General features: G+C 40.6%; 2 protein-coding genes across 3 annotated transcripts; one reads left to right on the top strand and one right to left on the bottom strand.

The window, feature by feature from the left end:
* Positions 1 to 2,077: 2,077 nt before the first annotated feature.
* LOC106909606 (kinesin-like protein KIF26B) lies at positions 2,078 to 7,412 on the bottom strand. The gene is made up of 2 exons (XM_088004374.1): positions 6,698 to 7,412; positions 2,078 to 3,450 (listed from the first exon to the last, which is right to left on the bottom strand). Exons 1-2 carry the CDS (start codon positions 6,749 to 6,751, stop codon positions 3,025 to 3,027), a joined length of 480 nt encoding a protein of 159 aa, XP_087860500.1. The 5' UTR covers positions 6,752 to 7,412; the 3' UTR covers positions 2,078 to 3,024.
* Positions 7,413 to 8,972: 1,560 nt separating this feature from the next.
* LOC106911393 (PWWP domain-containing DNA repair factor 3A) lies at positions 8,973 to 16,535 on the top strand. Of its 2 annotated transcripts, none has more exons than XM_014978221.2 (14): positions 8,973 to 9,180; positions 9,683 to 9,817; positions 9,944 to 10,242; positions 11,092 to 11,338; positions 11,544 to 11,684; positions 11,765 to 11,835; positions 13,572 to 13,654; positions 13,775 to 13,835; positions 13,903 to 13,978; positions 14,390 to 14,440; positions 14,522 to 14,763; positions 15,583 to 15,804; positions 15,902 to 15,990; positions 16,098 to 16,535. In XM_014978221.2, exons 2-14 carry the CDS (start codon positions 9,811 to 9,813, stop codon positions 16,195 to 16,197), a joined length of 1,689 nt encoding a protein of 562 aa, XP_014833707.1. In that variant the 5' UTR covers positions 8,973 to 9,180; positions 9,683 to 9,810; the 3' UTR covers positions 16,198 to 16,535. The 2 variants fall into 2 exon arrangements, with proteins under 2 accessions (XP_014833707.1, XP_014833775.1); XM_014978289.2 differs by having other exon boundaries at positions 11,565 to 11,684.
* The last annotated feature ends 450 nt before the right edge of the window (positions 16,536 to 16,985 follow it).

Genomic DNA, 16,985 nt, shown 5'->3' on the forward strand with positions numbered 1-16,985 from the left:
TTAAAGAAGCCTGACGAGTTTATATTCACACCTTCTGCCAGTGAATGATCTGCACTGGCATATTTGGTCAAAAGGCTAATTCTATCATCTTCCCTTTTTTTGTACGCAAACTGACAGAGGCTCACTAAACTGCAGACATGCAAGCAGTGCAATATTCAAAAGGTACGAGCTGTGAAGGTCATCATTAACATAATGTGTGTGTGGAGATGCTTCCTTCATGTGGGGAGGACTAATGTGTTTACACAGCCACTCTGTGGGAAGTTTGTGTGTTTTCTGGGGGGACCAAAAGCAGGTCACAGCTGCATAAATTGTTCAATTTGACAGTACAGACTTGGTTTAAGATCAGGGTTAGACTGTTTGTGAATGTGTGTGTGTGTGTGTGTGTGTGTGTGTGGGGGTGTGTGTGTGTGTGTGTGTGCGCGTGTGTGTGTGTGCGTGTGACCTGTCATGTATTCATATTCATGAGACAAACTGAGGTTTGTGTGGTTGGTAAAAATTGATGAATGTGTGTTAGTATTCCTTTACGTGTGTGTCTGATGGGGGTCACACACACTCCACTGTCCCATGGGAATAACAGCAGGTCTCATTCTGACAGTACACCACTGCAAGAAACACACACGCACGCACGCACGCACGCACGCACGCACGCACACACACACACACACACACACAGAGAGAACTGCTGTTCCAGCACATTTGCTGAAGGTGAAGGATTATTGGGTCACATTGCTTCATCAAGGACATGAGTTCGGTTTTTCGTTGACACAGAACACCTGCACAGGTCAGTTTACTCACATCTGGGTTAAACAAAGGAAAGGCCAGCTGGGAAACTCTACCTGGCTAAAATAACTGAACTGTTAAGGTATTCAGTAATGACCCACAGGAATTTGAAAGCAAGCAAAACAGCTCCTGCTTCTGCCTCAAAGCTCCACACACAGCAGGAAGGAGAAGGGCAAGACGTAGAAGTTAAGAGAATCATTCGATTCAGGAAATGTTAACTGCTTCATGTGTTGCTTTGGAGAGGAAAGTTAGCATGTCAGGCAAGAGAAAACATGTAAATGAGGTCCGGGAGTGAACTCTGCCTTTCTGTGTTAAACCAGTTCTGCTAAACCATAAAAGATCTAGTTGACAGTGCTGCTGAAGGATTCAACTGATGCTTGTTCAAACAAAAACAAATAAAACTAAAAAGGATTCTGTTTGCGCATCAAAGCTTTCCAAACAGTCATCAGGTGTGTTTATGCATGGTTCAAAAAAACCCACATCACAGGAGGAAATCAAAGAGCAGCAGTGGGAGGTTTATTAGAGCTTGACAGGTACATGGGTTGAGTCATATTTACCTTGGTGTGGATGATCCTGATTTGATAGAGAACCATAAAAAGAGCATACTGCATAAAATTAGAAATTATGTATTTACACCCCTTTTTACATCCCTTTTTTTTCATATTTTGTTTTGCCAGATGTATTTTATTTGAATTTTATGTAATAGAGACCTACAAAGCAGTGCATAATTATGAATTTTTTGACCATTTAATTGTCAAAAAGTACTAAAACCATGTATTATTTGTTTCCCGCTCCCACAATTATTCAGTATGGTGTTAAAAATATTGCAGTGTTTATAATGTGACTAAAACGACAATTCTGTAAAAGTTTCTCAAAAGCAGTACCTACAGCAGCTGTGATGCAGCATTTTGACTGTGTTCTTCCTCCACTGCAATACATTTAACCACAAAGAAGGCTGTAATCAGTAAGATCTGAACCCAAACTCCCAAATTGCTCCTAATTAATAGCCTTCTAACCATCAGCAAACCTCAGCGCTTTGAAAAAATGTCAAATAGTTAAACTCTTGAATTAAAAGAACCTGAAACTCCATACAGGCTGAGCAATAACTCTAGCAGTCCAAATGTAGTGCTTAGGCTCGCTTTGTGCTCTTTATTAATGCAGTTCTGCATATTGGTATTTGTTACCAATTAACCCAAGGCCAATGTGTGGGCAACAGCTTAAAGTTATTCAGCTGCAACAGAGGAAAATAAAATTCATGGCAAACCAGAGTTGGAAAAAATTGGACGTTAAACGCTCTCCCAGGAGTTAATTTGTGTTTTTGTAGCTCAAGTATAAAATCTCTGCATGAACAACACCAATTGTTTGCTTTTTTCATTCTTTTTTTTTCAGTTATGTTTTATGTATTTGCCTCAAGTGAACCCAAACATCAAAATATTCTGTTTCACAGCGTGATCTAAAAGAAATACATACATTTATTATATACAAATGGGCTTTTATGACCGTTTTAAGAAGCAATCCTGGAAAAGAAATAATACCTGTTGGTCTATTTCAGTCATCTCTATTTCTTTTTGAACTGGATAACTGTGTACAACTCTGTTAAACATATCTATCCCGTTACAGATTTATCTTTAATCTAATTTAAATATTTCAGATAATTAAATTAAGACAATTTCTGTAAATACAAATGCAGTTTTAAAATGATGATTTTCTTTAAAGTGATGATCACTTGGAGCATAAACAGACTCGGAGTTGGACTCTGTTTCTGAGTCTGAATCTGCATGATTTGATTGAAAGGAATCTGATTTCATTTCTTATTTCCATATGACTTGGAGCTGTTTGTCTTGTAAAGTGCATTATGCTGACAGCTGTGAAACGCCACTATGTAAATAAACTGATCTGAAAGTAATTGAAACAACAACAAAAACTGAACCAGACTTCTTGTTTGTGGTCACCATCTTGTTTTGTCACTCTGTCTGAACCTGATTAGCAGCTGCAGATATAAATTTTCCAGATCCCAGAGGCTGTTTTGCTTCTGTTCAGCTCGGGGGTGGATCTCATGGGATAAAAGCATCCCTTTGATTTATTGCAACAATAACTCTGATGACACAGCAACACTGTAAACAAGCGAATGATTTGAACCCCAGTCCTCCGTGAACTGCCAAGTTAATGACAGCCTCTGTCTGAGTGTCGCAGTTAATCAAGGAATAATATTTTAAACTTTGTGCTGCTGACTCCGAGCCAGATTTAAACGTTCTCCGGGAAGCAAACGGTTTTTACCTTGCTGGAGTACGGGCCTGGGATGAGCAGTTTCAGTGCTTGACGCTTCAGCTCTGTCAGACGCGTGTTGCAGTTCTCACACCATATCACCCTTTCACTTCCAGGTGAACTTCCGCTCCCCGAGGCCGGCGATCCTGTCCCAAAACCCGGAGAGCCACCGAGAGAACCCGGTGATCCAGTGCCAATCCCTGGGGAAATGGTTCCTGGAGATCCAGAGAAGGATCCTGGCGATGAGATCCCCGAGCCTGGGGAAGGGGTACCAGTGGAGCTGGGCATGGAGCCAGCTCCCTCTGGCGCTGGACGAGTGCCGGAGCGGCTGGTTTCCTCGTAGGCCTTTCGGCACCATGTGTCTGGGAAAATGGAGGCCGATTTTGTAGGGGAGGAGTCAGGCATCTGTGGGGATGTATAGATAGTTTCACTGTTAGGAAAGACGAGCTATATCTTAAAGGTGACCCATTATGGTTCCTTGAACAGGTTAGGAAAGGTCTGTGGGCTAAATAAAACATCTTCATTACATTTTTTGTACAAAATCATTCTTAGACAATGAGGTTTTACTGTGTTCAGTCCTGAATATTGTTGATCTCCTTTCAGATTGGGCTGTTTTAGGGCATCTTGTCACTTTAAATCCAAATAAGCTGCTGCTTATTGAGCTGCAACTCAATGTTTACACTCAAACAAATCTGCAACTATACAACCACACATCTTTGAAAAGCAGAAGTGGAGCCTCATGCACAACCACCAAGAATCCAGCAAGTGGTTTCTGGATGGTAAGACAACAACAAAACATTTGTCTTTTCCAGCAGCCATTGTACAGCGCAGTGGTAAAACCAGCTGACCAAACATGCTGGAGCTCAGCTTGGGTTGCCAGGTAATGGGGCTGTGCTCGGCTGGGATTGCCAGGTAATGGGGCTGGGCTCGGCTGCGGTTACTAGGTAACAGCGCAGTGCCTGTTGATTGTTTGGGAGGTTTTTGAAACGACTCACTTTCCAGACGCCAAAAAACATCAACTTATTGCCAGAAAATGGCTGGGCAGGTGTTTTTTTTCTAAGTGATTAGGCTAAAACCAGCTGAGACCCAAATGGAAGTACAAAAATGTGTGAAAAGTGAATTTTACATAATAGATCCTGCTTTAAAACACTGTGTGAACATAAAGGCAAGAGGTTGCTCAGGGACAGGAATGTTAAGGTCGGCATAAATGTGAGAGCATATGGCCTGTTTTAAGCTGTTGCCGTTTTGCTAGGAAGGCAAAACAATGACGCTCTTCCTTTTTCTTGAATAAGCAGAGCAGCACTACTAACATTTCTGAGTGCACAGCATATATCTGAATAAGTTATAAATTGAATAAAAGCTCTGATCTACTGCATGTTTTACACATTTTGCTGGCGAATCCAGATTATAATTAGCTGTCTTTACTGGTCTGAATCTTCACTAACTTGAATTCTCCCAGGGAACGGCTGAATTTTCTCTAGGGACTTCATTCCCCCCACAGTTCACAAAACATGTATGTTCAGTTAATTGGCTGCTCTAAATTGAGCTAAGCAGTGTGTGTGGATTTCTTTGTTGGCCCTCGACTTGCAACATGTCCAGGCCTCAGCCCGCCTCTTACCCATAAACTGCATGAATAATACGACCCCTTCATGCCTCTAAATGAGAAAAAGTGGGCCAAGTAAATGAACCAGAGTGAATATAAATAAATGAGTATTAACGACGTAAGACAGCAACACTGACTAAAAGCAATCAGCTGTCCAATTATCCATTGATCAACTCTGATCAGAATTTGGCAGATCCAACAGAAAGAAATCTGATTTATTAAATGTATCATAACTAAGAATTCCCACAATCTTTGGCACATATGTGCACCAAACAGCAGCTTCTACATTGATGTTTGGGTCATGTGCTTGGATGCATAAATAGGGGTAAAAACCAGAAAAAAAATGAAATATGAAAGAACATCTCATGATTGAGACAGCCAACATTTGGGACATATCATAACAGATATCCATTCATTTGCACACCCCAGATATTCTTCTCCCCCATCAATCGTGGAGAGTCCAAGGTGTTTCCAGGCCAGAAGAGGCATAAAATCTCTCCAGCTTGTTTTGGGTCGGCGCTGGAGTCGTCTTCTCCCAATGGGAAAAGCCTGGTTAACCTCCAAATGGAGGCACCCAGCAGACATCCTGAACAGATGCCTGAACTGTCTCACTGGATTCATTCTGTCTCAGGTGGCGAAGTCTGATGAGTCAGGGAAAACTGAGACAATCATTGTGGCAAACATTGCCAAGGTAATGAAACAACTTCCCTGCGGCAGGGAGCCAGAAGTGACAAATATTTATCCCGAGGTGCTGGCGGCTATGGACGTTCAGGGGCTGTTGTTGTTGACGCATTTCTTTAAGATCAGTTGGAAAAGTGGAAAGGTACACCAAGATTGTGGTCCTAATTTTTAGAAAAGGAGAGAGTCTTCCACTTATCTTTCTAGCTCAACAAATTCCTGTCTAGGACGTTAGAAATGCTGGTTCAAGGAGGAATGTTGTTTGTTATGGACTAGATCTTTACCTTTGCAGGATTTCCGAGCAGTCTGTCTTTTTGGCTCTTTTTGGGCCACTGAAGCTTTTCTGTTGGTGTTGCTGCAGTTACACTGAGAACAGGGATGCTTGTAGAGACTTGGTTGTATGACCGAAGCAAGAACTGTTTGCTTATTCTCAGCACAAAGCTGAGATTTTTCCCAATGAATGTTGGGGGATCAACCAGGGCTGCCACTTGTCTCCAGTCCTATTTGTTGTATTCATGAGCAAGACTTCAAGGCTTAGTAGTGGAGGGAAGTATATCTGATTGTGAGATCTCTGAGTTTTATCTTTCTGTTGCAGATGATGTGGTTCTCTTGGCATCTTTGGACTTAGTTCTGACCATTCTCATCGTTTCCAGTTCTGAACCAGAAAAAGGTGGACCGCTCCCTCCAGGTTTGGGTTACGTCCCTGACTCTAGAGAAGGAGTTCATGATGAATGGTAGAGAGGAGAGGGAGGTAAATGGGAGCTTTAGGTACAGAGTCTCAGCTCCTCAACAAAAAAAAAAAAAAAAAAAAAAAAAATAGCAGTACATTACAAAAAATTCAAGTTATTGCAAACTGGTCTGACTTAGTAATGTGAACAACTGAGTGTCATGAGCTGAGAAGTGGATCTTTCGAGGTTGAATTAGACATTCTGGTGTAGTGGCTGCAGGGCCACTAATTCTATGGCCATAAAAAAGCAGCTATGTATAAAAATGACGGGTGGGGAAGTGGCGAGGCTGCTATATTATGACCAAACCCTGTGCAATAAACTGAAGCTAATTGCAGATGAGCCAGAAGCACAGGTGTGAGAGTGAGAATAACACCTGACTTGGCAGTGATAATTAAAGAGATGCAGCGTGATGAATTTAAACCCACCGATGTGACACTATGAGCAGTGATGTGTGAACTACGCATGGACACAAACCTAATGAGAGCTGTCATCAGGTTGTATATTTATGACCAACTAAAGATGGAAGCAAGCTGCACTTCATTGTAGTGGGTGGAGCAGTGAATGGATGAGAAGTTTTTAGATTTTCCAGGTTTACACACAGAGAAGCACCAACTCATCCGGAATTTAAAAATAAAAAACCTACCCCATGTTTTCTGCTCCGGCTGCTCCTCTCCCTAGTCCCCGACAGTGAAGTCATGTTGTAGGTAAGAGGAGGGGGAGAAGGAGGAGGAGAGGAGAAATAACCTCTTCTGCCGCTTCACATTCAAAAAAACAAACCGCTGGATCGATTTCAATTAACTGCACGCCCCTGCAGGTCGCTCGTCTCGGTCTTGCGGTACACCTCACGCCGTAGTCAGACGCATGTGGTGAGAGGTGTGATCCCCATCAAGCTGCCAGGAAAACAAAACCGGCTCCTTTGGTGAAAATTGAGCCAGAAATAGTTGCAGCGCAGAGAAAAGATGCACAAGTCATGCGGCAGACTGCGCTCTGCGCTGAATGAGGCTCTGTGGCTCTGTGCTCAGCGCGCTGGAGTGGCACCGCGCTCAGCCCTGCCTGTCTCCATTTAGCTCTGCATCTCAACCCGCTCAGGTAGATCTAACTCCTCCAGGGTGAAGTCCACCGTGAGGATCACAAAACATGATCAACGCATGTCAGAATGGGTGGCATCCGACTGAAAAAAACACCTCAGCGACGAGAGTCTGCGTGCGCCTCGCTTTTGGGACTTTAACTGGACCCATGCGCACCCTCCTGTTGACTTCACGACGCTCCGCACTCTGCTGCAGCCAGCAGTGGACTAAGGACACTGGAGCGAGACGCACATCTGGATGAGGGCGGGGCCAACCTGCCCCTCATCGACCTTAGGCCAATCACACGTCCAGATGTTCAAGCTGAGTGGCACATGCGTCAGAGAGAGAGAACCCCCCCCCAACTATATATAAATATATTCATGTTCTGTGTTTACTGTCTAGACACCTGAAAAATATGGGAAACCTTTGTATTTGGAGGACTTTAATTTATCTCAGAATATGTCAGTTTTAGATGCCTAGTAATCATTGTGTGTAATAATAAAAATAATAATGATAATATGTAAGCAGTTTTAAGTGTTTAAGAGTGTGAAATTTTTCTAATACTTTTTGTCAAGATGTTTAAAATTAAGCAGACCTGTAATAGAGTAGAGTGGACTGGTCCATCAGGTCTCCTGCTGCTGCGCTAGCAGCTCCTGACTTCAAGTCAAAACTTCTGTTTAATTATCCTGATTCCACCTTATGAAGATCAAGAGATCTCTGCTGGAGGACAAATCTTAATAGATTTGCATCGCAGAGAAGACCCCTGTGTTCAACTAACAAAAAACAAACGTGATCAGTAGAGGGGCGGGTACACACTGCCCTCTGCAGGCCACGTGGGGTTATTACTGGTAAAACCACGGCTGGTGGGGAAAAGGACTGTACTGTTGAACTAATTATAAGTTAAACGTGTAATGCGAAACATTTCAGCCACAAAGAGAAAAATACATATGTTGAAATCTTCTCTTAAAATAAAATATAAATCATAAAGAAAACACAGAGTTGTTATTCCAAATATTTCGTTGATGCTCTTCTTTTCAGTCCTAAAAACAAAACAAACAAAAAAGGTGGAACCTTTTTGCATATTTCATCATTTTCGAAATGAAACACTAACTTAACTTGCTTGAAAATGGAAAGAGTCAATTCCCAATGCCTGACCAGGTCTTTGTCTGCAGTTGTCCAGGCTGTTTATGCATGGTTCTTCCACTCAACCTTCCGTTAATACACTTGGATGCAGCAATTTTTTTTAGCAATGATTCTTTGTTACAAAAACAGTTATGTCTTTAAAATCTTTATTTATTAAATATTTATGTGAAAATTAGTTTTAGATTTCAATGAGCTGTGCTATAATATTGTATGTCAAAATATCACTCTGAATATCAGAGATTCACTTTTTGAATTTATATACTGAACTCCACTTTTTGATATTATCCATGTATTTGCATTGTCTCTGTCTATATGAAGTATAGAGTTACATAATAAATTATGTGCTGCAATGAGGCTTATTTGTTATATTAAAAGTACATTTAAAAAGTCCTTTAATCAGAAATTTTAACATGGAGACCGAGAGCCCGGATTTTCTTTTATTCAAATCTAAAATGTTGGGTTCTCAAAGGCTGTAAGTTGAAGATTACCATGATCAACAAAAATAAAGACTTAAAAGCATTCATCTCAGTGTAATTAATCTATATAGTGTGTTTTACTTAGTGAGTTGAGTTTCTGATATAAATAAGTTTTGTAATTTACATAATATGAGTGTAATTTTAAAGAAAATTTAAAGAAGTGCATTTCAAACCAGCTGTTATTTGCCCTCCGGGCCACGAGGGGGCGTTTGGTTAATTCTTTTAGAGCGCTTCACAGCCCGCGAATGGAAGCAAGAGTCATGTCTTGTTCCAAACAGGAATTTGTGTTGATATCGCGTTGCTTTCGGTTTTCCGTCTAGTATTTAGCTAGTTTTCAGGACTTTGTCTTTCTGCCTTTTGCGACCTGGTGCTGCAGTAAATATGAGCAGGTACTGGGACGCATGATGCCTCTGGGTTTCTGAACAGTCACAGCCTTTACGGTGAGTTTCAATCTGTAGCTAATTTTGTTAGTGTTGGCAGTTGGCTTCTTATGTTTTGACATCCCACCTCTTGCTTTGCGCAAGTTATTTGTGCGGTATTATCTCACATTTTGGCTTTTAAGCTTCAAATGATAATGCTTTAAATTAAAACCTTGTGCAATAAAAATATCAGCAGACATTTTTGGGTTGTTATGGCGCATTTTCCAAAATGAACTAGCTTGTTTTGCAGGTTATTTCGTTGTTTGTATGCATTTTTTAATCTGGATATGATCTTAATGCTTGCTTATTATTCAACTGCCGAGCTTGCTTGCTTATTATTCAACTGCCGAGCTTGCTTGTTTTGACACATTGTAGTAAACAAAGCTGTAGCAATGCACACATTCCCGTCATTTTACTAAGAGTTAGACAACGTATTTAACATGAATTCACCAGTGTACAATTTATTGCTTAATAATTTCTCCATTCATTTCTTTATCTGTCTGTCAACTTTATTGTTACAAAGGACATTCATATTGCCCGGGTGGATGACATTTCCCCTGGTAATGTCGCTTCTGTACTCATGTTCATCTGTCTGCCAACAAACTCAAAGCACATCATTTCAATGAGAGGAGCACACTGAGCCACACAACAATGAGAGGTACAGCATTTAATCTCCTGCATTGTCCATGTTGTTCTATTTCAAAACTATTTCAAAATTTTTTTTAAATTTTAAAATTTTCTCAACTGTTTATTGACTTGAGGTTATCTTTGTATTATCTTCCAGGGAGACCTCGTAAAATAAGGAAAAGTGACTCCAAAGAGTCACCCGTCTTTAATAATGTCCCGTCGCCGTCATCTGCACAAGTGCCCATTTTCGATAATATCTCCAATCTCAGCTTGCCTGCTTTAGAATCTGAACCAGTTACACCCAAGAGATGCAAGGGACGAAGGAGACGGACACAAGAAGCCATTAGTGTGACTTCAATGCCTGTGCACTGCTCCTCCACATCCAACATTTCACTCTCCTCCCCCAGAGTTGATGAAGAGCCGCTGGAGTACGCTGAATTTACCACTCAAGCAAAGGTGAGGTGTGAAGTAAAGTTTTACTGAGATATGCTTTGGCATTTTTTTTAGCTTTAGAGATGCACTGTCCATTTGGAAAATAAAAAAAAATGGGTTTTTTTTATCTCTGAAGGCATTATATTAATGCGAAGGGATGGGTGATACGGCCTTGATATTTTAGATTAAAATATCAATCGTAACCAGAAAAGCGACGATAAAAAGTAATAAAAAAAACTAAAAAAAAAACGTTTTTATGTTATCTTTCTTTAAAAAAAAATCTGAATTGGCAAAAAGTGGTATTGGCAAATCAACACTTTATGAAAACCAGAGAGTGGAAAATAACCACTTGGTCTGGAAGGGTTCACTAATTCTTCAGTATTCATCCAGCTCAGCTTTGTTTCTCCCCTTTCGAAATATTTGGACAACCTAGACATTTCAAATGTGAGATTATATAGCCTTACGTTAGGCAGGGCCATGCTCCCCGAGTCCCTGGCACGCCACATTTTCTAATTCTGGGTTTCTTCTTGTCCCAAAGGAAGTCCTTAACGTAAGTCTCATACTGTTTGTAAACCTGGGATGGGATGTCAACAGGCACCATCATGGACACATAATTTAATAATGGGGCTATCACCATTTTTATAACATTCACCTTTCCCCATAAAGAGAGTTTCAGTTTTGCCCATTTATTAAGATTAGTTTTTATCTTCTGAAGAAGCGGTTCCACATTCAGTAGCATTATTTCCTGTAGAATCGAGTGAAGTCGTATACCCAGATATTTCATACCCGAGGGAACCCACTTTAAGTTAAATGGTGTAATATCATTTGAGTGACACGTTTAATACAGTATAGCATCTTTTCATGTTGCTGCAGACTCCAGAGGACGGTCCACCATGCCACAAAGCAAAACCTCAAAAAAGAAAGTCTCGAACTTCTCAGCCAAGGCAACTGAAACAAAGAGGAGCCGTGGCGCAAACCCAGAAAAACGGGACTCCAACGAAGCGTCGGCGTGGCAGGACGCGGAAGACCATGACTGGAGATGCAAAGGGAAACGGCACTCAGCCATCCAAACGCTTGAGGCCGAAGTTTGAGCTGCAGAAGCCTGATCCAGCTGAACAAGGTACCGTCTGATGTTTGTCTCAATGCACCTAAAGTAAAGGTCCTAAAGAACCGTGGGCTCAGCTAATTGCACCTTTTGCTGGTTTCAGATTCAGTTTTAATGCCTCTATATTTTAAAAAATAATTATTTGGCACTGTACAATTTTCCTGAATGCAGGAATGACCTCTGACTCCCTTGTCTTGTCTGCTCTCTAATCCCCAAAAAGATGACTCTTTGCTATCTTCAGATCTTTCAATCGAACTGCATCATGATGAGGAACAGCTGCCCTCTCTGCCCTTACAAGAAAATGAGAGTGAAGATGAGGAGGAGGAAGATCTGCCAAGTTTCCTGATGCAGAAAAACAATAGTAAGGAGAAAACCGCAGTGACTGAACGCAAACGATCTCCACAATCCCTACTGGATTTTTAATTGATTGTTGTCTTGCAGAACCTCCATCGATCACAGAAGGAGCATTTGTGTGGGGCAGATGTAGAAACTATCCATACTGGCCTGCATTGGTAAGGACGAAAACATTAGGAGATACTAAAGTTTTTCTCACAGTGAACATTTCTTATTCTAGGCTCACTTGGTATTAGCAAAGTTGTTTCTACTAATATGTCCCTCAAAATAGTTTGCTGGGATTTCTTTTTTGCCGTTCCTCCAGACATAACCGGTAGAACTGAGTCGTTGCTCCCACACATCTTAACAGTTCTGCTTAGAAATTTTCCAAGGCCACAACAAACATTGACTTTATTGTCCTTAAGCCACTTTGTAGCTGCTCTGGTTGTGTGTTTGTGGTCTCATTTGGACCTAGACTTTGACTTCCTGATGTGCTGAGATGTCGTCTCAGTGTTTCCACATATGGTCATTTCCTCAAGCTGCTATTTTCTATTTTTGGAGTTGCACCAGACCCTCCTGCATCTGAACACCCCCAACAGATGATGCTGCCACCTAGAGAAATGGTTATTTTAGTAATCAAGCATTGTATTCATGCATTCAACTGAGTTATCGAATTAAAATTTGATCAAGTAAATTATCGGTAAATTCTACCATAACCACAGTGTTACTTATTGGATATCAACATCGAACCAATTTTTTTTTTTATTTGTGCATCTTGAACAATAACATCCCTGTAATTTAGAAAAGTAACCTGTAACCAATAATAGCTCAATTTTCCAGTTAATCTGGCAAAATTTTAAAAAAATATGACATTGTAAGAAATTGAATAATAACGTTCAGACGTTTGTAGATCAGCTTTTAGTTTATGTATCCATCTTCAATCAGTTTAATAGATGAACTCCCACATGTCACAGCCATTTATAGGTTTTGTGTTCATGTTAGCGACTGGATTTGGCTCCATCATTTGGCGTCACAACGCACTCCGCCATCCATTTGTTGGGATAATATGAAATTTATCCTCTGTGTTCGGTCTATCCGCTCTCCTGCAGCGCTCTTCCTCGCCGTTCGCTCTTCACCGCCACCAGGAAGCAGCTCTGGGAGGAGAAAGGCTGCCGTACTCCAGGCATTGCATCAGTCACTTTAAGGATGCTTATTGATCCCAAAAAATAGTAAAAACCCAGACATTATCACCAATCAATAAGATCCCCCCGGAGCGAACTTAAAAATTGGACGTAATGCTGCTAACACTTAGCAACAACTCAGAGGCGGAAGTGAGAGAGTTGCGCAACATAAATAATCACCTGGCCTGAACAACTAAACAATAAAACATAATTTAACAGCTTTGGGGAAGATAATTTACCTCGAGGGATTTTAATAATCATTGAACTCGACTCATTCGAGGAATCGTTACAGCCTCCTCCGTTCTTCACAGATCAGATTCAGGTTTGCAACCTTTTTCTTCCAAATGTGGCTACGGTATTTAAGCGCTTTGATTTTCGGTTTAATAAGACCGCAGGTCACATCTTAAATATTAGCTTTTGGAGTAATGGCTTCTGCCTCTCTGAGTGGCCTTTCAGCCCATGTCGTTTCCCTGTTGATGATGACCCAGTTCAGGCAGCATCTGCTGTTTTTTGTTTAGTACATAGCAGCAAAACGTATTTATCTCTGGGACACAGAATCATCGGTACAAGGCTCATTCCCTCTGCTGTCCATATATGTGGTTATAGTTGTTTGAATAAATGAACAGGACAGTATGTGAAAACTTTGGTGTACCCTGATAACGACCAGAAAAACACACCTCTAACTCCTCAACACTTCTGATGTTTTGGGATCTGTTGTTTTTTGTTTTCTGCAGGTAAAAAATGTGAACCGAAGACAGAAGAAAGCAAGCGTCATGTTTGTTGACCAGGCGTTCACAGGGATTCAGAAACAAAAGGGGTAGGAACAAAAATCTGCTTTTTTTTCTTTTGTTTGCTCATTACTCATTTCGTCCTGTAACTGCATCTCTGCTGAAATGTTATTGAGCGCAACGTAACATTTCAAATGTTGTTCCTGAAGGTTCACGTTGCCTCTGAGAACCTTGAAACCCTTTGACTGTGAAGAAGCAGATGAGCTGATGGTAAGCTCTGTTCAAACACCACTGACTAATCTGTGAAGGTTGTCCTGACAGTTTGTTTCTTCTCTAGCAAAAAGCCAAAGAGTCATATGAGGCTGCTATTACATGGTCCCTGGAGTTCATAGAAGACTACAGGATGCGTATTGGTCAGTAGGAATTACAGTAATAACTGTCGTCCGCTTTGCAGTAGGCTGATCCTCGAGTGCTTTAGATTAAAAACAGGAAGTATAAGAATAGAAGTATCAGAACAAAAGCATGATGTGGATTTCATAGGCGAGAAACCAAAGTGCTTTTCTACGACCCGTAAAGTGGCGGAGCAGATAAATCAGCAGGCAGAGGAGAAATCAGACTGGACTTTAACAAAACGTTTGTTGTTTGAGGTGATGTTGAAAGTCCTTTGTTTTCTACTTTCTCCAGTCCTTTGGAAATGGATGTAGACTGTCTGCATTTGACACAGACCAAATATGATGAAGTCCTCTGACTTTCATTTTATGTAAACATTGTTTTACTTTGTGAAGCGACTTCTTACCGTGTGTCCTTCTCTGTTTTGCTTTCAGCATGCGGCTCATTTTCAGGCTCCTTCATTGAGTATTGTAATCATGACATGAGTAAGTTTCTTCATCAGACAGCGACGCCTTCGCAGACATCTGACGCTGCAAAACTAATCACTGTTACTGTTTTTGCAACAGGCTATCCGGTGAGGAGGAAGTATCCGCAGGCTGCCTCAGAGAGACTAACAATCACCAGTGATGTCGTAATGGAGGAACCGTGTGAACATCACCAGGAGGACAGCGTTGGCGAGAAGCACAAAGACGTTTCCACCTGCTCCAAGAGGCTGCTGCCAGACCGAACTCATGCTGCCCACAACCGAGCCAATGAGAAGCTGGTTCATTTCATTGTCAAGCAGCGGATGGTGGAGAAACGTCTGCTGGTAGGATTCTTTATTTCTGCTGCTGTTGCAGAGCGTCTTCCTTCACATTTCACATCCTTTTTATATCTACTGAGGTGGATAGAAGTGGTTTGACCAGGAGACTCTGCCTTTAAACTGTGGGGTAGCATAAAGTATTATTTCTTTACTGACTTACATCTGAGGAGCTGAGCATGTAGTTTAACTTAGTCTTTGGTGAAATCTCTGATATCTGAATGATGCACGATACTTCAAAAATCTTAATATTTGAGTATTTTCTTATTTTCTTATGGTTCTCTAGCAGTTGTGATACCTGCACAGGTTTTGGCTGGTAGTAGTCGTCCTCCCAGTAAAGATGGGAGGTTTTTAGATCTGCTTCATACTAACAGCATGCAGTCTTTGTCATGGGGGAAATGTTATACCTTTAATCTATAGCTTCAGTCTGTTTTTTATGTGTGAGATATGCATTAGGGAAGTGATCCATAGTACACAATATAACCATCTGTTTTAAACTGACCAGTAACAGTAGCGATGCATGTTTAACAATAGTGACTATTGTTTTTTTTTTTTATTTTTATTTTTTTATCAACATCATGTTGTTCCTCAGCTACCACAGCTTGAACTTTTACTTCCAACATGAAAGCTCTGCCTGCCTCTGGGCGTCAGAAAGCATATTGTTCTGCAGAAAACTTGTTCAGACAATAACTACCGAGCACCTGTGACGGGTATTTACTCAGTTAAAGAGTCGCAGTGCTGATTTAACTGATATTAATGTATTCCAAACAAACTTTACCGTTTTGTTTTAATTTCTCTGCTTAATTAATTAATTTAATCTGCTTGCAGGCCGTGATCCGAGGGCAGCAGGAGTCCAGATGGCTCCGCTCTTTTCTGAGTGCCAAAAGACGGAGAGTGGTGAACATTTACCTGGAGGACGACCAGCAGCTGGATCGGGTCTACTGGTACCTAAACGAGCTCTACGCTAAAGCTGTGCCCAAATCTCCTCGCCTCGCCGACGTGAAGTCGATGGAGCGCGTCCCTTTTGTCCTAGATGTGCTTCTACCGGAGGTCAGAGAAGACTCACACATATTACTGATTACATTTTTGCACACATAAGTCTTTCATTTTATTTTTTAACTTGTAATTTTCTTGTCTTTTTATGCAGGCTATCATTTATGCCATTGCTGGGGTGGACAACGTTTCGGTCAAAAAGGCAGAGGAGAAGTACCTGAAAGGGCGATGCATTAGCAACAGGTAGGATTTGAGTGTTTTCAAATGTGAAAGGTGTAAAATAAAAACAATATCTTAGCCCATATTTGAAACTGATGAATGATCTTTTCTTCCTTTTTACCTTTTTCTAGAGAAAGGCAAGAGTTTGACCTGATGATTGAACGGCAGATGTGGAGGAAGTCACAGCTTCAGAATACAGGACTTGAATTATTTTCTGACTCTATCAGTTAAAACTGGGGAACAGATGCATTTTTTTTTACGTTGTTTTTTTTTTTTTTTACTATCTGAAATATAAAAAAAACTTGCCCCGCAAAGCAATGCAACATTACTACTTCTTTAATATCCTTTATTATTTTAAGCAAGTATGTCTTTTTTTAATTATTTTTTTACACTTATAATTTTAAAAAATGGGGCTTATCTATTAAATAATATCATTAAAAGTTTCAGAGCATATTAAGAAGCACTTTTTTTTCTTTTTCTTTTTTTTTTTGCATTTGCTTGTGCGAAAATACATATTGAATGAATGCTTGCTGTGTACAAATAAAGCCTTGGCTTCCTCTTTCTGGAAATTCATCTCTGCAGTCATTTAACAGAAATTTTGTTTAGGAAATCCTATAAATCTGTTAAACTTTTACAATTTCCCTTCTAACCTCTTTGAATACCTGTCTTTAATCGATACAGAGGAACACCTGGTAGATGATGTCAGATAATTCTCGTCACACCCTCAGGCTTTATCCTGTGTTAAAGTTACTATTATTTATGGAAACTAACCCTAACCCCATCACTCTGCTTGGTTTGAACTGAAATATTCGCTATCCTGTCATGTGAAACTAATCATAAGACAGACTCAGACTTCCACATGATAGATCAGACTTGGCCTACAGGGTATTTATCAACAGGAAATGCCTATGATTTCCTGTTACACATGATGTTTGTTTTTTTTGCTCTTTTTTTAAGTGACCTGGAGTGTTATAAAAGGAGCTTTGAAATAAAATGTATTAAGTACGTGGGGTATGAAC

The sequence above is a fragment of the Poecilia mexicana genome, unplaced genomic scaffold, assembly GCF_051168715.1.
Source record: "Poecilia mexicana isolate PSO_F unplaced genomic scaffold, ASM5116871v1 scaffold_3, whole genome shotgun sequence".
NCBI lineage: Eukaryota > Metazoa > Chordata > Actinopteri > Cyprinodontiformes > Poeciliidae > Poecilia > Poecilia mexicana.